The sequence below is a fragment of the Chiloscyllium punctatum genome, chromosome 6 (genome assembly GCF_047496795.1).
Source record: "Chiloscyllium punctatum isolate Juve2018m chromosome 6, sChiPun1.3, whole genome shotgun sequence".
Classification (NCBI taxonomy): domain Eukaryota; kingdom Metazoa; phylum Chordata; class Chondrichthyes; order Orectolobiformes; family Hemiscylliidae; genus Chiloscyllium; species Chiloscyllium punctatum.
Window position 1 is genome coordinate 29,377,569 of NC_092744.1, and position 27,669 is coordinate 29,405,237.

General features: G+C 41.2%; 1 protein-coding gene across 4 annotated transcripts; it reads right to left on the reverse strand.

Annotated features, from left to right (window-relative positions):
• LOC140478815 (apolipoprotein D-like) lies at window positions 1–27,669 on the reverse strand. 4 transcript variants are annotated; one of them, XM_072572219.1, is made up of 6 exons: window positions 27,506–27,656; window positions 24,403–24,542; window positions 19,223–19,350; window positions 9,243–9,331; window positions 5,129–5,152; window positions 1–909 (listed from the first exon to the last, which is right to left on the reverse strand). In XM_072572219.1, exons 2-6 carry the CDS (start codon window positions 24,520–24,522, stop codon window positions 683–685), a joined length of 588 nt encoding a protein of 195 aa, XP_072428320.1. In that variant the 5' UTR covers window positions 24,523–24,542; window positions 27,506–27,656; the 3' UTR covers window positions 1–682. The 4 variants fall into 4 exon arrangements, with proteins under 4 accessions (XP_072428320.1, XP_072428322.1, XP_072428321.1 ...); XM_072572221.1 differs by lacking the exon at window positions 27,506–27,656 and adding an exon at window positions 26,393–26,751; XM_072572220.1 differs by lacking the exon at window positions 27,506–27,656 and adding an exon at window positions 25,642–25,778.

Sequence of the window (27,669 nt, forward strand, 5' to 3'; positions counted from 1 at the left end):
TTAATTACTCATTTTTATTGCCCGTAAAGCACTTAGTGTAATAGATGTCTGATACTCTTGTAGTGCACAAAGCCAAGTAACTGTACCAACCCCCAAACTAATCAAAGTTCTAAGTATTGCATAGTATTTAATTGAATAACATAAGAATAGCAAAAATATAATTCTGAGGTCAAACATTAGTCATTAAGCTCAAAATCATATTTTCTGCTTATTTATTGCCAGTCCATGATTTTTCATCTAATAAAATGATTGGGAGCAGAAAATATGGATTGAAATGTCACAATCAGAAAACTCTGGCTGATGAGTACAAAACCGGGCACCAACAGGTGACCTTTCAGTTCATTCACATTAACTCGTCAATCTCTCTGCTTAGATCAAATGTTGGTGGCATGATGTGTGATCCCAATTTTAATTTGCATTCATAGTTCTCTAGTGTTGGACCAATTAAGATTTCACCAATGATTTAAATTTCAGAGGGGATAAATATTGACAATTGGAAGTATTTCATCAAACACTTGCACATTTGATGACGATAACTCAATTCATAGTCGAACACAGCAACTGTAGCAGATATCATATAATTTCAGCTATGCTAACTCCAGTTTAAATTAAAATGGAGTAAACTAAAATTAAGTGCATTTTGATGCAGGTTACAATCTTTTATATGTATTCTGATTAGCTCTTATATGCAATCTTCTTGATTGATTTTCACAAGATCATCAGTTTTAATCTTGTATTTTTCCAGGACGTCATGCAGGTACTGTGTGGTATTTGCTGACAGCTGTCGTTCTCTTGAAAGAATCCAGGCATAATGGGTGTGTGTTATGCCAAGGAATGATACACAGGAGAATACCAGAGAGTAACTTGTATAGTCGGTGTCTAACACCCAGTAATCAAAAGCTTTATCATCTGAAATAAGAGTACAGAATATTAATCCATGATAAAACAAGCAGTTAGGTTTTTTGGCTGGCTCATTAGTTAGTCAAATTGAGTGCAATATTTGGAAAAGAAATTCAGACAGACTAAACATAGCATTTCCAACAATCACGTGATAAATATCTCCATTGGTTGATTGTGGCTTATCTTGCTACTGTCAGAGTGCAGGACCACATCTTAGCACCATCCCATTGCCCCGGTAAGCGAGCATTGACACCTTTGGTTTAACAGAACCTATGGTGAACTGTATCTTTGGCACTCTTCAGGTAATTTCTTAATCACTTACACCTCATTTTAAATTTTGGTTCTCTGATCTTAGACACATCTGCAATGAAGAAAAGATTTTCATGATCTACTCTGTCTATGCCTCCTCTGCTCCAAGGATAAAACCCTGCCTATATAAGCTCTCCTCATAACTGAGATTTTCCTTCTCAGGCAACATCCAGGTGAACCTCCTCTACACCCTGTCCAGTGCAATCCCATTCTTCCAATAGTGTAAGATGATCAGAATCTGTGGCTTACCCAATGTTTTATAAAATTATAACAAGTATTCCTTACTCCTATATTATAAACCCAAGCTAATGAAGGCAATCATCCCATATGCTGCCTTTATCACTCTGTCACCTTTATTGGCACCTTCAGGATCAGTGGCTTGTGCACCAATGTTGCTTTGTTATCCATTATTCCCTAGAGACCCATCACTCATTGTGTAATCCTTCCCTTATTGCATCTCTCAAAATGCATCATCTCACACTTATCAGAACTAAACTTCATCTGTCCATTGCTCTGCTGATTACCAGGTGATCAATAATCAGACTGGAGCCTGAGACCATCCTCCTCACAATCAACAACACCACCAACTTCTGTCATTCAAACTTATCTATGTACATCCAAGTCAGTAGTGTAAATAACGAGCAGCAAAGGTCCCTGTAATAATCTCTGTGGTATTACCACTTGTCAAAAGCTTCCAGTCACAAAAATAAAACCCTTCCCCATCACCCCTTTACCTTCTACCTGCAAGCCAATTTTGGATCCACTTTGCAAAATTGCCTCAGATCTCATGGGCTCTTACCTATTTTTAAAAGATTAGATTACTTAGTGTGGAAACAGGCCCTTTGGCTCAACAAATCCACACCGACCCATTCCCCTTCATTTACCCGTTCAACTAACACTACGGGCAATTTTGCATTGCCAATTCACCTAACCTGCACATTTTTGGACTGTGGGAGGAAACTGGAGCACCCAGAGGGAACCCACACAAACACAGGGAGAATGTGCAAACTCCACACAGACAGTCACCTGAGGCGGGAATTGAACCCAGGTTTCTGGCGCTGTGTGGCAGCAGTGCTAACCACTGTGCCACCATGCTGCCCAATTGGACCAGCCTTCCATGTGACACTCTGACAAAGGCCTTAATAAAGTCAGTGGAGACCACATCAACTACATGACCCACATCCATATATTTAGTCACCTTTTCAAAAAATTTAATTTTGTCAGACAGGATCAGTTTGGCAGTTTTCTGAACTTAATTAGTGTCACAGGGTCATAGAGATATACAGCACAGAAACAGACCCGTCAGCACATCTCATCCATGCTGACCAGATGTCCTAAATTAATCTATTCCCACTTGCCAGCACGTGGCCCCTAAACCCATCCTAGTCATATATCAATCTAGACGCCTTTTAAGTGTTGTAGTTGTACCAGCCTCCACTACTTCCTCTGGCAGCTCATTCCATATACGCACCACCCTCTGCATGAAAAGTTTGCCCCTTAGATCCCTTTGAAATTTTCCCCTCTCATCCTAAACCTACGCACTCTAGTTCTGGACTCCCCACCCCAGGGAAAAGACCTTGTCTATTTAACCTATCCATGCCCCTCATGATTTTATAAAAGTCTATAAAGTCACCCCTCAACCTCCAATGCTCCAGGGAAAACATACCCAGATTATTCAGCCTCTCCCTGATGCTCAAGTCCTCCAACCCTGGCAACATCTTTGTAATTCTTATTACTGTAAACACAAATAGCTAGCTTGCTGAGATGAATAACGTTTGAAAGACCACCTTAATTTGCCTGTTGATACTGAAATTATGTTCAAAACCAGTGGTAAGGGTGTGGAATGCCCTACCTGCTAATGTAGTCCACTCTGCCTCATTAGGGAGATTTAAACAATCCTTAGATAAGCACATGGATGATTTTGGGATAGTGTAGCTGAGAATAGTTCACAGGTTGGCACAATATCGAGGGCCGAAGGGTCTGTTCTGCACTGTATTGTTCTATGTAAATGAAGCCTGCTCAACTAGCAAGAACATGCCACCTAACACAGACAATGGTCATTCTACCCTCCTGTGGGAAGTTGTGCTGCCAAAGCATTCTAAACAAAGACTCAGAGCCACATCGTTAAAACCCTATCACAGTTCACACTTACTGTTTGCAATACCCACTGCTGACACAAGGCCTGAATGGTTAGCACTGCTGCTTCAAGTCACCAGGGACCATGTTTGATTCCACCTTCAGGTGACCGTTTGTGTGGAGTTATCATGTTCTCCCTCTGCCTGTGAGGGTTTCTGCTGGATGCACTGGTTCCCTCCCACAGTGAAAAGAGGTGCATGTTAGATGAATTGGCCATGCTAAATTGCCCACAATGTTCAGTGATGTGTAGGTGAGGTGGATTAGCCATGGGAAAAGCAGGGTTACTGGGATAGGGTAGGGGATGGTCTGGGCGGGATGTTCTTCGGATGGTTGGTGTGGTCGCTTTTGGCCAAATGCCCTATTTCCACACTGTGGGGATTTTATTGTATTTTATTCATTCTATTCTGTTTAGTGAGCACAGACCTACAACAACGTCATAATGTAAAATAAAATCTCTATCCAATGTCACAAATCTGAGGCAAATCGGTCACTACTGGAGTTTACATCCCTTGGAGGTTTTCCATTTTAAGATTAAAGAATGGGCGGCACGGTGGCACAGTGGTTAGCACTGCTGCCTCTCAGCGCCAGAGACCTGGGTTCAATTCCCGCCTCAGGCGACTGACTGTGTGGAGTTTGCACGTTCTCCCCGTGTCTGCGTGGGTTTCCTCCGGGTGCTCCGGTTTCCTCCCACAGTCCAAAGATGTGCCGGTCAGGTGAATTGGCCATGCTAAATTGCCCGTAGTGTTAGGTAAGGGGTAGATGTAGATGTAGGGGTATGGGTGGGTTATGCTTCGGCGGGGCGGTGTGGACTTGCTGGGCCGAAGGGCCTGTTTCTACACTGTAAGTAATCTAATCTAATCAGTTTTGCTGTAAAAGGACAGATTTTGTCAAAGCTTTCTGTCTTACACTTACTGGACATTCACCAGAACCCTAATGTGAATAGGAATGACCTCAATTTCTAGCATTCGATTAACTGAATTTCAGATTATCCAAACAAGGTGGCAAGGTTCCGATGCTTGGCTAACTGTTATCTGGCATTCGATTAATTGAATGAAATACTTCCCACCCATGTCCTTCAGATAATCTAGGTTCCCCTGTATTCTTTTTGAGAAGACAGTGCTAACTAGTTGACAAATATACATTGTCATTAAAATCAACACTCTCTTCCCACCTAGCATTCAATGTTGTTCTCCTTCATAACTATATTCTTGTGAACATCCTGATGAGTACATAAGACGTTTTGGTGAAATGTCTTTTTCTAAATGATGTATTCCTAAATGATATTTCAAAAGTCTAATTACTTTTTTTACCCACATATTAAAGTATTTAAAAATATAAATCTCCCAGAAGTCTTTGGTTTTATACACTGCTTCCATCTCATGATGTCAGTGATTCTGCACTCGATACTTGTATTCATCCTTAATGGCTGTTGTGACATGAGTAACGTTCCACCACTGGAAATGATGTGGAAAATATCTCATGTTAGTTATTGGCTAGCACCAGAGTTTATTCAGGAAGCTTGCTTTCTCAGTAAAGGCCCAACATCAATTTATAATGTTTGAAAATTTGAGCGGAAATTATTTACCAGCTTTATCCCCAACAAATGCCAAACTCAGAAATTAACTAAGTTTTTAATGTGAGAAACAATCAACAGGAGTTACTAGAAAAACATAATCAGTAGTCAAAACACTGAACCTTGTATTACATTTAAAATAGGATCAGATTTTGTTTGTTATTGTATAACATACTTATTAATTGAGGAATTATGCTTTTTAAAACGTACCTAAAGGCTCTTGCATTATTTGTTCTGTGGAGTGAAGATAATAAAAATTAATCACAAGCTACAAACGTTGCATTGGTTTTTTTTTTTTAAAAAGTAGAATAAAATAGAAATTTGCACTTTATTGTGAAAGATTTTAATTTCAATGATAATCAACCAACAACAAGTTGTATTTATCCATTACCTTTAACAAAGTGTCCCCAAGGAGGATCATAGGAAGAAAAGATTGTTGAGTGATAAAATGACTAATAACACAGGAGGAGGCTACTGAACCTTCAATCCATGTTGATTGTTCCGAAGCAATTCAGGCAATCCTGAGTCACGATTCCATTTGTGTAACTCTAAAAGTTCACATCCTTCAGCCAATCCAATTTCCTTTCTGAAATCATTGATTGTTTCCATTTCCACCACTTTCACAGATAGTGAACCCCAGGTCTGTATAACTCACTGCATACAAAGGTTCTTTCTTCTATTTCCTTGAATCTCTTGATCAGATCTTATGTCACCTAGAAACAGTTTGTCATTGACTACCTTATTTTGGTCTGTCATACCCTTGTGTGCTTCTAACACATCTTCCCACCGTTTCCATTGTTCAATGAGAACAACACCACATTTTCCAACTTAACCTTGTAACTAAATTCCCCTGTATATGGGACTATTGAGGGTAAATCCCCTTCATATTCATATCCATTCTAAACTGTAATTTTTGTTATCCATTCCTTGAATATGTTCTGACATTTTCAAAGATCAATAGACTTGAACCTGCAGCACCCCTGCTCCTGTAAACTCTTTAGAACACTGGTGTTAAGTCTCTTGCCTCTTCCTACGACTCCTGCCAAAATACATCACCTCACACTTCTCTGCACTAAATTCCACGTGCAACTTCTTCACCCATTCTATTAGCCTCTCTGTATTTCATTTAAAGCAATTTGTATCATTTTCACTTTTTGACACTCCTTCATATTTTGGAACATTAGCAAAATTTGAAATTTCCCTCCATTCCATGATCCAAGGCATTCCTTCACAACAACAGAGTGGTGGTACTAACACTGGCTGATGAGAAACACCACTACCTGATCTTCCTGCCTGAAATATACCCAGTCATCACAACTTGCTGCTTAAATCCCTGAGCCAGATTTTTTTATCCAACTTGATAGTGACCCTTAATTTCATGAGCCTCAATTTTGTTAACCAGCCTTCTACATGCTATCTCATCAATGCTTTTTAAATGCAAAATCTTTTTTTAAAAGAAAACCATAACCTCTAGAGAGTAAAATCTTCTGTAAAAGCAAAATATTTTTTTTCTCCTGTCAATGATCCTGCATATTGAAAGTGGAAAGCAGCAATAGTCTGCAAAGGATTCAACAGTGGGATTATGGCAATGTTAGTGGTGAAGATGCACTCTTTGAAGAAAAGTTCAAATCCCACCATTGCAGCCAGTAGAATTTAAACTTGATTAGTAAGTCTGGATTATAAAGCAACTGAACGACAACCACTCCCTCCAACTATTTCGTTTACAGACCTAATTTTATGCTTCACCTCGATTCTGGTCCCAGAACGATTCAGGTCGAGCCCATCACTTTGGAACAGCTCACTCCTTCCCCAACCCTGGTGCCAATGTCTTATGAATTTGAACCTACTTTTCCCACACCAATCTTTACTTTCTACATCTTCTTAACTTTGTGCCAATTAGCTCATGACTCAGGTGACTCTTGCTTTTTATAGTTTTAGCAAGATATCCCTATTTTTATGCTCCATTCCCTTTGAAATAAAACCAATACTCCATTTGCCTTTCCTTTTTACTGTGAAATCAGATTTTAGCTTTGTGATACATGCATAAGGATTCTGAAATCCTTCTTTGTTATAACTCTCTGTTGCCTTTTCCCAATAAAATAATATTCAGCTTTTCTCATCTTCCTGAAAAAGTGCACAATGTCATACTTTCATCGTTTATAATCCATCTGTCAAGATTCTGTCCACTGACTTGACTAGCGTACACCCCTTGTCTCATCATCGCTCCTTATAAGTACACTTATTCATGTGATATCTGTAAATTTTGCAATAGAATATTTACTTCTATCATCCAGGTCATTAATACAATATTGATTAAAAATTGTGGCACTGATCCTGCAGCACTCCACTCATTACAGTTGTCATGCTAAAAATGTCCCCTTTATTCCAACACTCTTGACTTCTATTAGTTAGTTAATCCTCTATCTATGATAGTATTCTACTCTCAAGGGTCTTATTTATAAAATTGACCTGGGTGCTGTATCTTAACAAATACCAATGTGGAAATTTAAATGTGTTACATCAATTGCTTGTTCTTTAAATATCCTCCTTTTTAATTTAATCCGCATTGTTTTTCCTTGTATTTTTTTCTCTCATGAATGGTTTGTGTTTATTTCATGCCAGTTTGACATTTGTTTACTTGATGATTTAGTTTTTTTCTTTGGAATGCTATTAGTGTCTTTCATTGTGAAGACTGACAAAAAATATTTCTACCATTCTCTGGGTTGCCTTGTTATTTCTCAGCTTTGTTCTCTGAATAACCTGTGCTCACATTGTCCTCTTCCTCCTTTTTTATACATAAAAATAATCCTTTACTGTCCATTTTTATATTAGTTGCTAGTTTGCCTTCATAATTTATGTTCTCCCTCTTTTTGCTTTTGATTATTTTCTTTGGCTTTTAAGACTTTCTAAATCTTTTGGTTCGTCACTAATCTTTGCAACATTGGAAGTTTTTACTTCCAATTTGGTGCTATTCTTAACTTCCTTAGTTGGCATAGTTAGTTTAAATCTTCACTGGAATCCTTCTTCCTAACTGGGAGCTACCTTTACTGTGAATCTGAATGCTTTTTCAAATGTCTGCCATTGTTCCCAAATGGCTGAACTCTTTTGCCAGTCCACTCCAGCCAACTGTGCCCTCATCTCTTTGTAATTATCTTTATTTACATTTAGCACAGTTGATTCTGACTCAGGTTTCTCACTCTCAAACTGTATGCTAAATTCTACCATGTTGTGGTTACTGTTCCCAGGGGATCTTTTACTGAGATCCATGATTCCTTGTTGGATCCACAACATAATTTTCTGGGAAACCATTCCAGAAACAGTTTATTTATTATTCCTTGTGGCTGCCTTTGCCAATTAGATAATCCCAATATACATGAAGATTAAATTCACCCAGGATCAATGTACTGTCTTTTTTTATATGCCCTCATATTCTAATTTATTGGTTTTCTTATATTTATGATAGCAACATCTAAAACATTTGGGCAGACACATGAACAGGAAGGGAATGGAGGGATATGGCCCATACACCGGCAGATGAGATTACTTTACTTTAGAATGGTCAACATAGACATGGTGGGCTGAAGGGCCTGTTCCAGTGCTGTTCTGTGTCCTAACAGTCACTATTAGGGGGGCCTATAAACTATTCCCACCAATATCTTCTTCCCTTGTTATTTTCTACCACCACCCATATGGATGTTACATTATCCAATGCAAGGTGATTTCTTGCGTTTGCACTTATTTCAGATTAAACATGAATTTAAAAATGCTATAAAGTCATGCTAATCAATCCCTACTGTACTGTTAATTCGTTTATTTTTATGAATACAGTATACATTTATGTAAAGAGCTATTAATTTTGCTTTTACACCAATGTTCTTCCTTTGATCTTATTTGTTTGTATGCTCTGCCCTTTCCTATTCCATTTTGAGTACCACTATAAAAATTTATTGCTTGCAGTTCTGTCATTTCCTTTTGCTTGGTAAACCAACATGCATTCCCTTCTGAAACCTTCCCCCTCTAATTAACTAAAAGCCCTCCAAACCCACAACTTCTGCCAAATAGAAGGACAAGGGCTGTGGATACTTGTGAACACTGTTATCTGCAAGTTCAGCTTCAAGCCACACACCATCCCAACTTGGAACAATATCACAATTCCTTCACTGCCACTATATCAAAATCCTGGAACTCCCTTTCTAACAGCACAGTGGATCTATCTACACTCCATGACTAGTTCAAGAAGGTTGTTCATTACCACATTTTCTAGAGGTTATTATTAAATACTACCCAAACCACATGAAAGATAAATAACTTAAAAAAAACTTACCAAGTCTGTAGATTAGTTTTGCTTGATCTTTGGCTGTCTTGTCAGGTGGAATTAATTCTGCGCTGTGTGCAGTCACCTCATTACCCTTCCTGTAAAAAGGAGAAAAGCTTTGTGTATATATAAAGACAAATCATATACTTCTGTCATGAATTCATCTGAAGTGACGAGGTGGTAGTGATAGGACTGATTCACTTGTTCACAAGCCCTTCATCAGAAATTCCTGAGGAAGGGCTTTTGCCCAAAACATCGATTTTCCTGCTCCTCATATGCTGCCTGACCTGCTGTGCTTTTCCAACACCACTCTAATCTAGACTCTGATCTCCAGCATCTGCAGTCCTCACTTTTGCTTCACTTGTTCACAGCTGATTTCCAGTGAGATGGATCTCCAATATACCCCTTCACATCAACCACAACATACACCAGAAAGGCTTGATGTTATCAATGAGGGGATACTGTTTTAATGTGGTTGGAGACTAAGCAGTCTCTCCATGTTATGAGGAGGAAATTTGCTGCCAGATTTGTGAGCTAAGTATGAACATAATTCTTTTCTGTGACTCTTTAAATATTTATTTATTGATCAAAACTGAGGATATTTATCATTTGGGGGAACACATTGCTAAATCCAACAATAAAATATGAAAGAAATCAGATGTATGAGTGAAATAGAGCAATTGAAATGTGAGCAGAGACCACAGCTAAATAAAGATCCAAGGACAGACAGATACAAACACCAGAGCACAAATTCAATTCGACAAGTTTGTGGAAAACAGAGATTTGTGCACAGGACCACTGAGCAATAATACATTTATACATTCTTACAGAAGACATAGCTTAAACACAGAGTCAAAATGTGTGGTACTGGATCATTCGGGAGGCAGAGGGGGGTTATTGAGAGGAGTTACAGGGAGGTAGTTACTCCATAGCCACGCGAAGAAAGTAAATGGGTTACAGTCAGGAGATGGAAAGGGAACTGGCAGGCAGTGCAGGGGGTCTCCTGTGGTGGTTCCCCTCAACAACAAGTATACCGTTTTGGATACTGTTGGGGGAGGGGATGACTTACCAGGGGTAAGCAATGGGGCACAGGTCTCTGGCGCAGTATCTGTCCCTGTTGCTCAGAGGAGAAGGGGGAAGAGGAGCAGAGCTTTAGTCATTGATGTCTGAGTTAGAGGGACAGATAGGAGGTTTTGTGGGAACAAGAGAGACTCACGATTGGTGTGTTGCCTCCCAGGTACCAGGGTTCACGATGTCTCTGATCATGTTTTCGGGATCCTTGAGGGGGAGGGGAAGCAGCCCCAAGTTGTGGTCCACATAGGCAATAATGACATAGGTAGGAAGAAAGGTGAGGATCTAAGGCAGAAATTCAGGGAGCTAGGATGGAAGCTTAGAGCTAGAACAAAGAGTTGCTATCTCTGGTTTGTTGTCCGTGCCATGTGCTAGTGAAGCGAGGAACAGGGAGAGAGCGGAGCTGAACACGTGGCTGCAGGGATGGTGCAGGAGGAAGGGTTTTTGATTTTTGGATAATTAGAGCTCTTTCTGTGGAAGGTGAGACCTCTACAAACAGGATGGTCTTCACGTGAATCACAGCGGTACCAAAATCCTGGGGGTGGTATTTGCTAATGCTGTTTGGGGGTGTTTAAATTACTGCAGCAGGGAGATGGAACCTGAATTGTAGTTCCAGTGTACAGGAGGTTGAGGGTCGTGAGGTCAGGGATAGGTTTGCAGAGAGGACACCAGCAATCAGGATGGTGGTTTGAAATGTGTGTAATTCAATGCCAGGAGTATCTGGAATAAGGTGGGTGAACTTGCAGCATGGAATTGTACCTGGGATTTTGATGTTGTGGCCATTTCAGAGACATGGATAGAGCAGGACAGGAATGGTTGTTGCAGGTTCCAGGATTTAGATGTTTCTGTCAGAACAGAGAAGATGGCAAAAGAGGGGTGGCTTTGACATTGTTAATCAAGGGTAGTATTAAGCAGATGAGAATGTTTGAGGTCTCATCACTGAGGTAGTTTGGACTGAGGTTCGAAACAGGAAAGGAGAGGTCACACTGTTGGGAGTTTTCTATAGGCCTCCGAATTGTTCAGGGACGTAGAGGAAAGGAGAGAAAAGATGATTCTCAATAGGAGTGAGAATAACATGGTAGTTGTTATGGGGGACTTTAACTTCCCCAACATTGACTGGGAATACTATAGTTCAAGTAGTTTAGATGGATCCGTTTTTGTTCAATGTGTGCAGGAGGGTTTTCTGACACAGTATGTAGTCAGGCCAACAATGGGTGATGCCATATTGGATTTGATACTGGGGAATACCTGGCCAGGTATTAGATTTGAAGGTAAGTGAGCACTTTGCCGAAAGTGACCACAATTCAGTTATGTTTACAATAGCAATAGGCAGGAATAGGTATATCCCACAGGGAAAGAGGTGTAATGGGGGAAAGGCAAATGTGATGTGATTAGGCAAGATTTAGGATGCATAGGAGGGGGAAGGAAACTGCAGGGGAAAGGACACACTTGAAATGTGGAGCTTATTCAAGAGACAGCTACTACGGGTCCCTAGTAAGTGTTTACCTAACAGGTAAGGAGGTAGTTGTCGAGAGAGGGAGCCACAGTTTACTAGAGAAGTTGAAGCTCTTGTCAAGAGAAAGAAGAAGGCTTACATGAGGATGAGATGTGAAGGCTGAGTTAGGGGGCTTGAGTTTAATGTTAGCCAGAAAAGATCTAAAGAGAAGGCAAAAAAGAGCCAGGAGGGGACATGAGAAGTTGTTGGTAGATAGGATCAAGGAAACCCTGAGGCCTTCTATAGGTATATCAGGAATAAAAGAGTAAGATTAGGGCTAATCAAAGACAGTAGTGGGAAGTTGTGTGTGGAATCTGAGGACATAGGGGAAGTGCTTAATGAATACTTTTTATCAGTATTCATGTTGGAAAAGGGCAATGTTAGTGAGAATATGGAAATACAGGCTACAAGATTAGATGGGATTGCGGCTGGCAACGAGAAAGTTTTTAAGTGATTTTAGAAAATTTGAAAATAGGTAAGACTTCTGGGTCAGATGGGATTTATCCTTGGATTCTCTGGGAAGCCAAAGAGGAGATTGCAGAGCCTTTGGCTTCGATCTTTATGTGATTATTGTCAACAGGAGTAGTGCCAGACACTGGAGGATAGAAAATGTTTTTCCCTGGTTTAAGAAAAGGAGTCGGGACAACCCTGATAATTAATGGCCAATGAGCTTTGGTTGTGGGTAAGGTGTTGGAAAAGATTATAAGATAAAGGATTTCTAATCATCTGGAAAGGAATAATTTGATTTGGGATAGTCAACACTGTTTTGTGAGGGTAGGTCATGCCTAACTAACCTTACTGAGTTCTTCGAAAAAGTGACAAAACAGGTGGGTGAAGGTAAAGCAGTTCATGTGGCGTACATGGACTTCAGTAAGGCATTTGATAAGATTCCACATGGTAGGCTATTGCACAAAATAGAGTTTCTGGATTGAAGGTGATTTAGCCATTTGGATCAGAAATTGGCCAGCTGAAAGAAGACAGAGGGTGGTGGTTGACGGGAAATGTTCATCCTGGAGCTCAGTTCCAGTGGTGCGCTGCAAGGATCTGTTTTGGAGCCACTGCTGTCTGTCATTCTTATCTGGATGTGGGCATAAAAGGATTGGTTAGTAAATTTGCAGATGACATTAAGGTAGGCAGAGTTGTGGATAGTGCCAAAGGATTTTGTGGGTTACAGAGAGACAGATAAGATGCAGAGCTGGGTTGAGAGGTGGCAAATAGAGTTTAATGCAGAAAAGTGTGAGGTAGTTCCCTTCAGAAGGAAGTAACAGGAATGCAGAGTACTGGGCTACTGGTAAATTCTTGGCAGTGTAGATGAACAGAGAGATCTCCGTGTGCAGGTGCATAAATCCCTGAACGTTGCCACCCAGGTTGATAGGATTGTTAAGGCATATGGTGTGCTGGCGTTTATTGCTAGGGGGATTAAGTTTCAGAGCCAAAAGGTCATGCTTCAGCTGTGCAAAACACTGGCAAACCAGCATCTGGAGTATTGCGAATAGTTCTGGTCACTGCATTGTAGGAAGAATGTGAAAGCTTTGGAAAGGGTTCAGAGGAGATTTGCTCGGATGTTGCCTGGTATGGAGGGAAGGTCTTACAAGGAAAGGCTGAGGGATTTGAGGCTGTTTTCATTGCAGAGAAGAAGGTTGAGAGGTGACTTAATCAAGACGCATAAGATAATCAGAGGGTTAGATAGGATGGACAGTGACAGCCTTTTTCCTCAGATGGTGAAGGCTAACATGAGGGGACATAGCTCTAAATTGAAGGGTAATAGATTTAGGATAGATATCAGGGGTAGTTTCTTTACTCAGAGATTAGTAGGGGCGTGGAACGGCCTGCCTGCAACAGTAGTAGACTTGCCGACATTAAGGGCATTTAAATGGGCATTGGACATACATATGGATAATAATGGAACAATGTAGGTTAGATGGGCATCAGATTAATTTCACAGGTTGGTGCAACAAGGAGGGCCAAAGGGCCTGTACTGCGCTATAATTTTCTATGTTCTATGTAAAAGCACATCTGATCAGGCAGCTTTCAAGAAGCAGGAGAGTCAACGTTCCGAGAATGGATGCTGTCTGATCGGCTGTGCTATTGAATTGAATTGAATTTCTAGTCATGTGTACTGGGGCACAGTGAAAAGCTTTGTCTTGCGAGCAATACAGGCAGAGCTTTTCACTGTGCTTCAGTACACATGACAATAAATTCAGCTTTTCCAGCAGCACACTTTTCCACTCTGATGTCAGCATCTGCAGCTCTCACTTTCTCCAGAGCTTAAATACACTCCATTTAAAAAAAGGAACCTGCTTGTAGCTTTCAAATGACATAGATGAACAGAGATCAGAAAACAATGTAAATTGAAGGTTAATGGCAGAGATGGCTGCAAATATTATTGTGAAAATAATAAAGGAGAACATAAGACAGTAAGATATGATACACTGGGGCACTGGAAAATATGCAAGACACCATTAAAATTAGGAAAGTTTGGAACAGAGTAGATGGAAGCAGACCACTTCCAGTGTTGGTGGTCAAAAGCAATGAGGAAGATTCCAAGATAAACCATGAAATGTTTTTTTTTAAAAAAACTGTAACTTTAACACATTTTATTGTGTGGCAGTGGAATTAAGTCCAGGTGTAAGGTTAAGTGAATACTCAAGATTATATTTGACAGATGAAAAAAATGTTGAAGAGAGATGAGAAGTGAGTGGATAAAAATCGTAGGAACCATTTGCTCACAAGAAGGGTGAACGTCAAGGTGACTGGGTTAAACTGATGGCCCGATTTCCACTTATAACTTCTATGAATTTCCAGGTGTAAATCCAGCTTATTTGCCTGGGTTCATTTTACATGAAGGAAATCACACCGTCTGAGGAAATGAGAAGTGCTGCAGTGAAGACATCACAACAAAACCACAAGTGGTAGAAAAGTGAGGAGTCCCCTGAAGATCAGAACATATAATTCAACTATAGGTCTCAATAGAGACTGAGGTCTTCTTCCGCAAGGTCTGGGCCTGACACAGGAGCAGAGCTGGCCAATACAAACCTCTTTTCCTCCTTTCAAGGAGCCCAGGTCGCTTACATTGTTTTCTACTGTATAGTGAGATCTTTCACATGGCAGTGTGAAGATGCAAGCTGGACAAGAGTGAACTCTGCTGGGGTTGTGACAGGTAAAGAAGGAGTCTCCAATGGCATTTATCCTTATCAGGAAGAGTCAAGTTTTGATTCTATAACAAAATTTTTCATAAACCAGGGAGACAATGATTACAGCATCCAAACAGCAGAGTGGAGCTGAGACTACAATCAGATCAGACATGATCATATTGAACAGTGAAGCAGGACCAAAGGGGCAAATGGCCTACCCTTGTTGCTACATCCTACATATGTATCTAAGGTGTGGAATCCATGGGCTGAATTCTCAAAAACAAAATGGAGTCATTTCAGAGGTTAGAATAGAAAACAAATATGAAACATGACATTTTCATTTCAGGGTGGTACCCTGATGAATTTAGGGTATCCTAAAAGTAATTAGCCCTCGTCTTTCTAACCTTTTCACTAATGCTAGTGGAAACACAATTGGTCAACACTCGCCCAATGTCTGCTGCCAAACACCTTATGGTGTGGTTGGTGTAACATTCCAGTCAATTTGCTTGCAGCAAGCTCATTTATTCAAAATTATTTTCCTTCAGCCCATGCCTAATTTCATGTGCATTTAATATCAGGTTTGCAACATCACACCGTATTTGATGCATTCATTGGTTGGTAGCTGTCTTGATTTCCAAATGTAACATCCCAATCACTTAAGTCTTTTAATGAGACTGCAGCCTTCATTTACACTCATGTTCTTTTTAACCACAAGCAGCAGGGTTTCCAAGGATAAGTGCTTATTGTGGAGAAGGACATGGAAGATACAGAATGTGGTGAAATAGATGGTGACATCTTGAAAAATGTCCATATTACAGAGGAAGAAGTGCTGAATGTCTTGAAACACATAACAGTGGATAGGTCCTGAGCACCTGTTCAGGTGTACTCTAGAACTCTGTGGGAAGCTAGGGAACTAATTGCTGGGCCTTGCTGAGATATTTGTATCATTGATAGTCACAGGTGAGGTGCCAGAAGACTGAAGGTTGGCTAACATGGTACCACTATTTAAGAAAGATGATAAGGAAAAGCCAGGGAACTAAAGACTGGTAAGTCTAACATTGGTGGCGGGCAAGTTGTCGGAGGGAATCCTGAGGGACAGGCTTTAGATGTATTTGGAAAGGTAAGGACTGAAAGTAGAAGACTGAGGGTGGTGGTGGACAGTTGCTTTTCAGACTGGAGGCCTATGACCAGTGGAGTGCCACAAGGGTCGGTGCTGGGTCCACTATTTTTTGTCATTTAGATAAATAATTTGGATGTGAACACAGAAGGGATAGTTAGTAAGTTTGAAGATGACACCAAAATTGGAGGTGTAGTGGACAGCGAAGAAGGTTACCTCACAGTATAACAGGATCTTGATCAGATGGGCCAATGGGCTGAGGATTGGTAGATGGAGTTTAATTTAGATAAGTGCGAGATGGTGCATTTTGGAAAGCCAAATCATAGCAGGACTTATTCACTTAATGGTAAGGTCTTAGGGAGTGTTGCTGAAGAAAGAGTCCTTGAAGTGCATGTTCATAGTTCCTTGAAAGTAGAGTCACAGGTAGATAGGATAGTGAAGAAGGTGTTGGTATTTTTTCCTTTATTGGTCAGAGTATTGAGTATAGGAGTTGGGAGGTAATGTTGCAACTATACAGGACATTGGTTGGGCCACTTTTGGAATATCATGGCCAATTCTGGTCTCCTGTACAGAGTTCTCCAGCTGGAGGAATGTTATGAAACTTGAAAGGGTTCAGACAAGATTTACAAGGATGTTACCAGGGTGGGAGGATTTGAGCTATGGGGTGAGGTTAAATAGGCTAGGGCTGTTTTCTCTGGAGTGTTGGAGGTAGAGGGAGGACCATACAGAGGTTTATAAAATCATGAGGGGCATGGATAGGATAAATAGACAAGATCTTTTCCCTGAGGGAGGGGAATCCAGAACTAGAAGGCATAGGTTTAAGATGACAGGGGAAAGATATAAAAGAGACCTAAGGGACAACTTTTGCACACAGAAGGTGGTGCATATATGGAAGGAGCTGCCAGAGGAAGTGGTGGAGGCTTGTATAATTGCAGCATTTAAAAAGCATCTGGATTGGTATATGAATAGGGAGGGTTTATAGGGATATGGGCCAAATGCTGGCAAATGGGACTGGATTAGGTTAGGATATCTGGTTGGCATGGACAGGTTGGACCGAAGGGTCTGTTTCCACGCTGTACATCTCTATGACTCTATGACTCTAACTTAAAAGAACCACAGCTTGCTCAGTTCATATGGCAGGTGCCTTGGCAATATTGCTCGCACACCAACAGGAATGTCCTTGATCTATCTGTTTTCCATATCACTTCCAGAGGCCCTCAAACATCATTTGCTCCCCTGGGCCTTCATCCACCAGTGGGCCCTCGCTGATACTCCCGGACTACTACTGGATCCAACAGAACACTACCATCTCCACAATCAAAACCCCTATGACATCTTTCACACCCTTTATAGAAAGATGTTCTGCCTGTCGATCAGGCTGACTTAAGGGTTGGAATTGCACAAAGTATCTACAAACATATCACCTTTGACCAATAGTTTAAATAGATAGAGTCATAGAGATGTATAGCATGGAAACAGACCCTTCGGTCCAGCCCAACCATGCCGACCAGATATCCCAACCCAATCTAGTCCCACTGTCAATACCTGGCCCATATCCCTGCAAATCCTTCCTATTCATATATCCATCCAAATGCCTCTTAAATGTTGCAATTGTACCAGCCTCCACCACATCCTCTGACAGCTCATTCCATACACGTTGCCCCTTAGGTCTCTTTCATATCTTTCCCCTCTCACCCTAAACCTATGCCCTCTAGTTCTGGACTCCCCCACCCCAGGGAAAAGACTTTGTCTATTATCCTATCCATGCCCCTCATAATTTTGTAACCTTCTATAAGGTCATCCCTCAGCCGCCGACAATCCAGGGAAAACAGCCCCAGCCTGTTCAGCCTATCCCTGTAGCTCAGATCCTCCAACCCTGGCAACATCCTTGTAAATCTTTTCTGAACCCTTTCAAGTTTCACACCATCTTTTGATAGGAAGGAGACCAGAATTGCATGCAATATTCCAACAGTGGCCTAACCAATGTCCTGTACAGCTGTAACATGACCTCCCAACTCCTGTACTCAATACTCTGACCAATAAAGGAAAGCATACCAAATGCCTTCTTCACTATCCTATCTACCTGCAACTCCACTTTCAAGGAGCTATGAACAATTGAGCTAGGACAAATGTTCGGCACAACATCGTGGGCCGAAAGGCCTGCTCTGTGCTGTACTGTTCTATGTTCTATGTTCTATGAACCTGCACTACAAGGCCTCTTTGTTCATCAACACTCCCTATGACCTTACCATTAAGTGTATAAGTCCTGCTAAGATTTGCTTTCCCAAAAGGATTAAGATGGCTATATGTGTGGTGGATAAACACCGTCACATATTGGTCTGGTCAGGCAACTTTCTCCCTTATTATAATTTGATATAATTAAAGTTATTTTACTTCCTGTGTAAGAGCTTACTTACATAACTGCTTCTCGTCATTGGAGACAGGAAAAATGTTTAATCAATTGGTTGGCCATTGGGCCAATGTTGTGGTGTTGATTTCTACATTGGATGAAAGTAATTAGCACAGTCGGTCAAATAGGTATCAGGGATTACTTGATGGGATTATCATTTACTGGGATCAGTATCCAATGATGCTTCACTAAAACCTGTTTCATGGTGGCTGCAGTCAAGTGCAGGCCAATTAAGAAAATGCCAATTTATCCACACCTGAGACAGGAAGATCAGGCTGGTACAGCAGAAACAGCAGCTGCTGTAGTGCTGTGGAGACCCAGTTTGTTGTCACAGATATTGCTACATCTTCTTAATCTTTCTCCTTCGTGATCTGGAAGAAGACTTTTAAGTCTGCAATTAAGTGCACAAATAGGAAAAAACAAACGATGTACTTTGTTCCCATCTTTCTATAATCCAATCCTTTCAAATTTGTTCAATTTTATGCTCTCCTAAGCCATTGCCACACTAGGCACCATTCCAAATTTTCATGGTTCTAATCAATGAAGGAACTCATGGTGATCACACTGCCATTTGGAAAGCAACAGTAACGCCCTATTCTGCTGTACCAAAATAGTTTTCACTCTCCCTTTACTTGGAGTATTATGGTCACTAAATTTTAATAAGGAGGTCATGACAATTATTTTAGTGTCTCGCATGTGCACAAATAGAACACACACAAATCTGAACACACACACACACACAGCATTTACAATAGAACTTACGTAATCAAAGTGATAAGCTCATATATGGTTTTTAGCCCATTGTACGCCGAGGATATTGTTTCAGAAATACATCTGTGGTCTTCAGTGACATTATAAAGTCGCTCGATTTCATACCATGTTCCAATATACTGGAAAATAAAAACAAGTATATTCGCTTATTAATTATGTGCATAATTCATTGAGGACCAAATGCTGTAGATGGGAATTAAATCGATACTTGCAACACATCTTCACAAGATCATCATGAAGTTAAACACTGTTGTGGTGGTGTATATCATGATTCTGTAAACATGATTCTCCATGCACCAGTGACCAAATCTCAATTCCTCAGATTTACCAGAAAATAAATATGCACTTCGTGTTCCTTGTAATTCCTCCCGGGAGATAATTGCAAAGCTTCATTAGCAGAAAAGTGCAAGTAGATCTTGATTTCATTTCTTTATTGTCACTTGTATGTCGGTACAAAATAAAATGGAAAGTGTTGTAGAGTGTAGCCATTCTCTGGCGCTGTCTTAAAACAGAAAATTACACAAAAACATAAAGGCAGAAAAATGAATAAATAAAGAAAAAGTGTTTGAGTTTACAGTGCTTCTTGTTAAATGCTCCGCCATGGAGTAGGGGGCCTGATGACCAGGTCAGAGGCCCTTGGCAGCGCCTCTACAATGAAAGGCTGTTCTCATCAGCATCATTTCGCTTCCACCACAGCTCTCACCACTCTGAACCATCGCTAGACCTCGCCAATGTCGACTTGATCGATGCTGTACCTCTGTCTCTTCAATAGTAGAGAACAATGTGTGGTTTGGGTCAAAAGGCTGGAATCTTTCATGAAAATGAAGGTATCAAGGAGAAAATGAGCATCACTTATGGATCACTGGCTTCCATATTTATGGGATTTCAATTGCTGAACAACGCAAATTAAAGTGGAAACACTTAAATGCATAGCATAACATCCGAATGAGAGTAGGCAGTTTATTTTTTCTGTGGGACAATCCTTTGTCAGATTGTCTGGGGGAGACAGAGGCACCTTTACATGAACTACTCAAATAAGGAACAGCACAGAAATGGAAGGTCTAGAATACAGGAACATTTACTAACATAACAGCTGTCTTTATTTTTTTTAAAACTGTTGTTGGATTAATAGGCGGCCATCATGCTTTAAAATCATGCAACATTTTTATGTACAGAGTTACAAAAACCAAAGATAAATGAAACAGTTGCCCTGTAGGGGAAGGTAGTGGATATTATTTGGTTGACATGATAAAAGGCTGGGAGAGAACAAGGACCCCTGGAAGAACAGAGAGGAGGACCCAGAGACAGACAGCAGCACATAAAACAATGTGAGAGGAGACATTTCTGAATATGAGTCATATTTGATTTTTTAAAAAGTTAACTCTGTTTCTCTGTCCGCTGCCAGACCTGCTGAGTTTCTCCAGAATGTTGTTTTTTTTTTATTTCAGATCTCCAGTATCACAACAGTACTTTTATTGGGAGAGAGGAGGACCTGGATCTAGCCCAGGCCTGCCCAGACCAGCCCATCTTCCAATGGGTGGACCGGCCATACTCTAAAAAAACTCAAAGTGGGACGCAGAACAGCAAGTACTTATTTGGGTGCTCAATACCTTTCTTTATTAACTTATTTTCTAATTAAACAATTCAGAGATGTTATTACACACCTCCAAAGAAGGTCAGATTTGCATCCAGTCCTTACTGTCCAGGCATCCGGACACTACCACTGTTCTACACAAACCCTTGAACATTTTTCTGGTTAATCTTGCTGGACCCATTGCAATGAGAGATGTCAAGTGAAAGGATAGTTTAGCACATCAAATAATGAATATTAGTGAACTCAGTTTTATCACAATAAAACAATGAACTGTATTGATGAAGATCTGAAACAAAGAATAACAGAAATTGTGAAGGTTATTGATGAAGCAGCTGAAGATGGTTGAGCCTTGAATACTACCCTAAGGAATTCCTGTGGAGATGTCCTAGAGCTAAGATGAATGATGTCCAACCATCTTCCCATGTGTCAGGTATGGCTCCAACCAGTGGAGATTTTCCCCCGATTCCCATTATTGGAATATTGTCTGCAATTCTGATCACCCTGCTTTAGGAAGGATGTTGTGAAACTTGAAAGGGTTCAGAAAAGATTTACAAGGATGTTGCTCGGGTTGGAGGATTTGAGCTATAGGGAGAGGCTGAATAGACTGGGGCTGTTTTCCCTGGATTGTCGAAGGCTGAGGGGTGACCTTATAGAGATCTATAAAATCATGAGTGGCATGAATAGGGTAAATAGACAAGGTCTTTTCCCCAGGGTGAGCAAGTCCAAAAAAAAGGACATAGTTTAAAGTGAGAGGGGATAAACTTAAAGGGGACCTAACGGGCACATTTTCACACAGAGGTGGTGCATGTATAGAATGTGCTGCCAGAGGAAGTGGTTGCGGCTAGTACAATTACAACATTTAAAAGGCATCTGGATAGATATATGAACAGGAAGGGTTTAGAGGGATATGGACCAAATACTGATAGACTAACTTAGGATATCTGGTTGGTATGGACAGACTGGTTTGAAGGGTCTGTTTCAAAGCTGTACATCTCTGTGACTCCACAACTCCAGTTTTGCTCAGGCTCCTTGCTAGGGATCCTCAATCCAATGCGGCCTTGGTGTCAAGGGCTGTCACAATCACCTCATTAGAATAGTTAGGTATTTGTTTTTAACTGGCAGAGACTCAATGGGCTGAAGGGCCCTTTACCATGCTGTAGATCTCTATGTCTCTTCTGAATGAATATGAAGGCATTCTTGGAAGTGGTGCAAATTGGTAGCTGCCTGTGCATTAGCAGCAAGTTTCAGTGGTCAGCAGAGAATGATAAAAAGAGATTTAGATTAGATTACTTAGAGTGTGAAACAGGCCCTTCGGCCCAACAAGTCCACACCAACCCTCCAAACAGCAACCCACCCAGAACCATTCCCCTACACCTAACAACTACAGGCAATTTAGCATGGCCAATTCACCTGACATGTACATCTTTGGACTGTGGGAGGAAACCGGAGCACCCGAAGGAAACCCACGCAGACACGGGAGAATATGCAAACTCCACACAGTTAGTCCCCTGAATCAGGAATTGAACCTAGGTCTCTGGCACTGTGAGGCAGCAGTGCTAACCACTTGTGTCTCTGCCAGTCAAAAACAAATACCTGACTATTCTAATGAGGTTCATTCATTTATTTTTAAAATAAGTATATTTCAAACATTATCTTCTAAATTGGAACATGCTCCTCAATCAAGACAAAAACTGTTGTTCAAACACTTCAATAAATGTTTTCTCCTACCATCCCTAAGACCATTTAAATATTTAGCAATCTATCAGTCTTTACCTTAAACATTGTCAAAGACTGAGCTTTGTCAGCTTTCTTGGTTAGAGAATTCCAATGATTCACAATCCTCGAGATAAAGATAATTCTTAACAGTTTGGTCCCCCTTAATTTGAAACGTTTTTCCTTAGGTTCTAGATTCCCACACCTAACACCTATACACAGATTTGGAGACACTTCTTGCTCACATATCCCAGACTAACACTATCCTTTTAAGCATTCTGTACGTTTTAATAAGATCATCCCTCATTTTCTGAAACTCTTCCAAAAACAGGCCCTGTTTCCCAAACTCTCTTCATTGAACAGTTCCACCATCCTCGGAACAGGTCCTGCATGGAAACGTAGGAAATACAAGCAGGAATAGGCCATTCAGCCCTTCGAGCCTCCACCCACATCCCACAAGAGAATTTTACAAATCACATTTTCCAACACAGCCTATCGTCTTGTCTGCCTTGGCATTGCAAGTGCACATGTAAACCCTTGGAAATTTTATGAGGGTTTCTGTCTCTACCATCCTTGCAGGCAGTGAATTCCAGATTCCCACTAGCTTCGGAGTGAAAAGATTTTCCTCACATCTCTTCTGAACCTCCTGCCTGTTACCTTAAATCTGTGACTCCCAGTCATTGAGTCTTCTGCCAAGGGTAAAATTCTTTCCTGTCTACCCTACCCTCATGTGATCCTCATAATTTTATACATCTCTATAATGTCCCCCCTCAGTCTCCTCTGCGCCAAGGAAAACAAGCCTAGTCTATCCAATCTCTCCTCATAACCAAAACTCTCCAGCCCTGACAACATTCAGGTAAATCTTCTTTGTACTCTCTCCAGTGCAATCACATCCCTCCTATTATGTGGATTCCAGGACTGCACATGAAATTCTAACTGTGGCCAAACCAACATTTAATATAGATTCAGCAACAAACAATGTGTGCTGCTGGAACCCACAGGACAGCACTTAACATTAATACTAATTTCCAAATATTTGGGAAGATGTTTCTAAATTAATTCCTTAAATTATAATCCAAGTTGTTCAATATTTACCAAAGTAAAACAAAGATAAATTTCCCCTACTCTTATGGTCTGTAACTAGCCCAATATTAGAACTGCTATATTCAATGATTACCCTATTCCCATTAAAATGCTGGTGTATTTTACATGATAGATTCATGTGAATAGTTACAATTAATATAACATGATTGTTCAGCAGAATTATCCATAAAAATGATTTGAACAAATGAATATATTTCCTGTATTTGGGCAAGTTACCTTAAAGGACATTACACTGAAATAATATATTAGTGGCAACAATTTCTGAAACTAAATCACCACAGATATAGATTTAATGTGATTATCAGAAAGTATTTGTTGAGACAAATAGGTAAATTTTTGGATCAGTGTTAACCCTTCATCAGAAATTTCAGAAGGATCATCAATAACCAAGAGGTTAACTCTGTTTCTCTTCACAGATGCTGCCTAACCTGCTGAGTATTTCCCCAGCATTTTCTGCTTTGACTATTGATGGGTTCAGTGGTGACTTCCACACTCAAAGACATTTGTTTCGGAGTACTAATGTTAATGTATTATAAGCCCTGTTTGTGCTAAATGAGAAACCATATGAGTTCAGATGTAAGAACATAAACTGATTTTGCTTTGGATCCCTATTGATAAAGTTGAGCAGATGGTGTGAAAATCCATTGAACTGACCAATCCCTTTGGCAAAAGATGTTTTATTGATCCTTTGGCATCTGCATAATTTATTTCCTTACACAAAATGGAATTGCCAGGCAACTAAAAAATTAACAGGACAAACCTGATCGAGACTAAAATTCTTTTGCACTTCCACATGTTCACATCTACCCCATTGGACAGCCTGAACTCTTTTGGTTAAACAAATGGAAGTGATCAACAGCGACAGGAACGGCCCCCACATAGTAGCAGCTTGAGAGGAATCTGAAACACAAAAGAGATTCCTGAACCAAATATACTCACAAATTGACTGACTCACAAAAACAGAGGCTGTTCATTTAATTTTATGGCGGCAACAATTTGTCTGTAAATTCTCGATAGGGGTTGCCAGTTCACTCAGTTGGCTGGATTGCAATATAGAGTGATGCCAACAGCATGGATTCAATTCTCACTTTGGCTGAAATTACTAAGAATGATTCTCTTTCTCATCTCAGTCCTCACCTGAGGTGTGGTGACCCTCAGGTTAAACCACCACCAGAGCAACCTTTAGGAACTCTATTTTGAGAGTACACTTTTTTTAAAAAAAGCATACTTCACCATCAGAAAGGATTTTACCTTAACAATCCACATCAAGGAGTAATCCCTGACTATTCTTGTGCAAAATGCTTCTCTATTTCTGTCATTTCTTAAATCTACCTTCCTTACAATGCCGACAATCATTATTATTTGGAGATGCCAGTGTCGGACTGGAGTGTACAAATTGGAAGCACTAGCTTTCAGAGCGCTGCTTCTTCATCAGGTGGAAAGGAGTGGTGTTCCGAAAGCTAGTACTTCCAATTAAACCTGTTGGACTATAACCTAGGGTTGTGTGATTTTTAAACTTTGGACAATCATTATAGATTTCTTAGAACATTGTAACCCAATGGATTCTTCTGACACTTTGTCAAAATGGTGTTCAGCAAAATGGATTTTTTTTTTAAAAAGCAACCTGGTTTATAGTCAGGGCTGACACTGTGTCCTATATCTACAATGGAGTGGTGCTGGAAAAGCACAGCAGGTCAAGCAACATGCAAAAATTGACATTTTGGGCAAAAGCCTTTCATCAGGAATGAAGGCAAGGAGCCTCCGCGGTGGAGAGATAAATGGGAGGGGGGTAGGGCTGGGGAGAAGGTAGCCAAGAGTACAATAGGTGAATGGGGTTGGAGATGAAGGTGATAGGTCAGAGAGGAGGGTGGAGCGGATAGGTGGGAGGGGAGATTGGCAGGTAGAACAGGTCATGAGGACAATGCTGAGCTGGAAGATTGGAACTGAGGTAAGGTGGGGGGAGGGGAAATGAGGAAACTGGTGAAGTCCACATTGATACCTTGAGGTTCCAAGGCGGAAGATGAGGCATTCTTCCTCCAGGTGTCGGGTAATGAGGGAGTGACGGCGGAGGGGGCCCCAGGATCTGCATGTCCTCGGTAGAGTGGGAGGGAGAGTTGAAATGTTGGGCCACGGGGCAGTGGGGTTGATTGGTGCGGGTGTCCCAGAGCTATTCTCAAAAGCGCTCTGCGAGCAAAACATTAGAGCAAGTTACAATTAGCAGAACCAATTAGAAATACTCCGTATGAAGTCAGTGTTGAGTGGGTGGATGAAGCCATTGGCTTGATGTTGTGTTGCACTAGTTTGTCCTGAAATTTTGTTCTCGTGAAATGTCAGTTGTTCGCTTACAGACATCATCCTCCAATTGGGCCTACCCAAGGAGTCGCTCTGTATTGTGATCCAGCTTGCAAGCTCTGATGTTGGCTTTCACATTGTCTAAATACATCACTGAAGGACTAATAACCAAAACTCTACAATGTACATATGGAGCTACTCTCAAACAGCTGCATGCATTGCATGTACACAGGCTACCTTAAAGCAAGTAAATTGTTAAAACTGATTCATTAAAGTTTCATCGATGGTAAATCATTGAATGGTTTTCAGTTATTTCTCCTTTACACGGCTTTGTCCTCAGCAAGCTTTCCTCTCAATAGTTCTTGGGAAAATTCTTTGCCATAACCGGCCCTCTCTCCCCTTCCAAGGTTACAGTATATTTGCAGTATACTCTGTTCAGGCGAGTTTCCAGCACTTACTGGTGATATTTCGTAGATTCAAACTTCTCGCAAGGAAATTGGCTTCCACGAAGAGAACGAGGAACAAGAAAACTGATCTGAAAAGTCCACTCGGATCGTCTTGCTGTTCCGTGCCTGCCTTTCCATATCAGCTCAGTAATTAGAGACGTGTGCGTGAAGGAATGAGCCCCTCACATCAATGTGGAAGGAGAAGAGAACAGCAAACAAATATAGAGAGCATCCCACTCTTACAGCTGGCAGGTGTGATGCGTTGAAGGACTGAGGGAGTTCCCTCACACGTTGCTTTGCACATCTTATCCCAAAGAAGGTCTCACTTGGGCTGCTTGTGAAAACTGAAACCAGGTCCGGAGTGAACTCCACTCACCTCGGGAACAGCGTGACCACCTCCTTCTCTGTACAAATCAACTCAACTCGATACAGCGAGCTGATCCCAAGCACCAACCCCAGCTCTCTTCATTCGGGAAGCGACTGTGGCCGCTTCAGAGGAGCAACAGTCTCCCCGCCCGGTCTAAACGTGTGTGTGTGTCCAAATCAGAGCTCCCCGTGTTCCAGTCCAGGCCAATGTTTATCCCCTGAACCTCCCCAGACGGACTGATGCTCACTCCCCTTAGGAACAGCATCCTGGCTGTATTCAAAATGGACAGAGCCCATTGCATAAACGGAGCACCTTTCAGGCGGGACAGGAGCTGTGTTCCCGAAGATCCTTATTGTTATTATTATCACAGAATCATTCAAGTGTAGAGGCCATCCTACTATCGACCCAGTCTGGTTTTATTATCTAATCCGGTTCCAATAACTAAACCGGCCCTATGATCCAGCCCGGCCCTATTATCCGACCCGGCCCTATTATCCGACCCGGCCCTATAATCCGGTCCGGCCCTATTATCCAGTCCGACCCTATTATCCGGTCCGACCCTATTATCCGGTCCGACCCTATTATCTAGTGCCAATGCTGCCCTCACTCACTGTGTGAAATATGGTTGTTTTCCCCCTCAGATCACTTGCTTCGTGTGTACATCATTGTTATATCGCCTTTCTCTCCTCCGAGCTTCTCACAATAACCCTTCTCCCTTTCAGTAAGCCCCCTCCTCCCTCTCATTCCCAGCAGCTTACCCTGAGCAATGTGGAGAGTGAGCGGCGGTCAGTACCACAGCCGCTGGGTGCCAGCATCTGCCGAGCAAACTCACAGCCAGTCCTTATATTGCGAGTCCGCGCAAACCACCCAACTCCGAGATCACTGAGCGAACAGGGAAAGGGAGATTCAGAGCTGCCTCCCC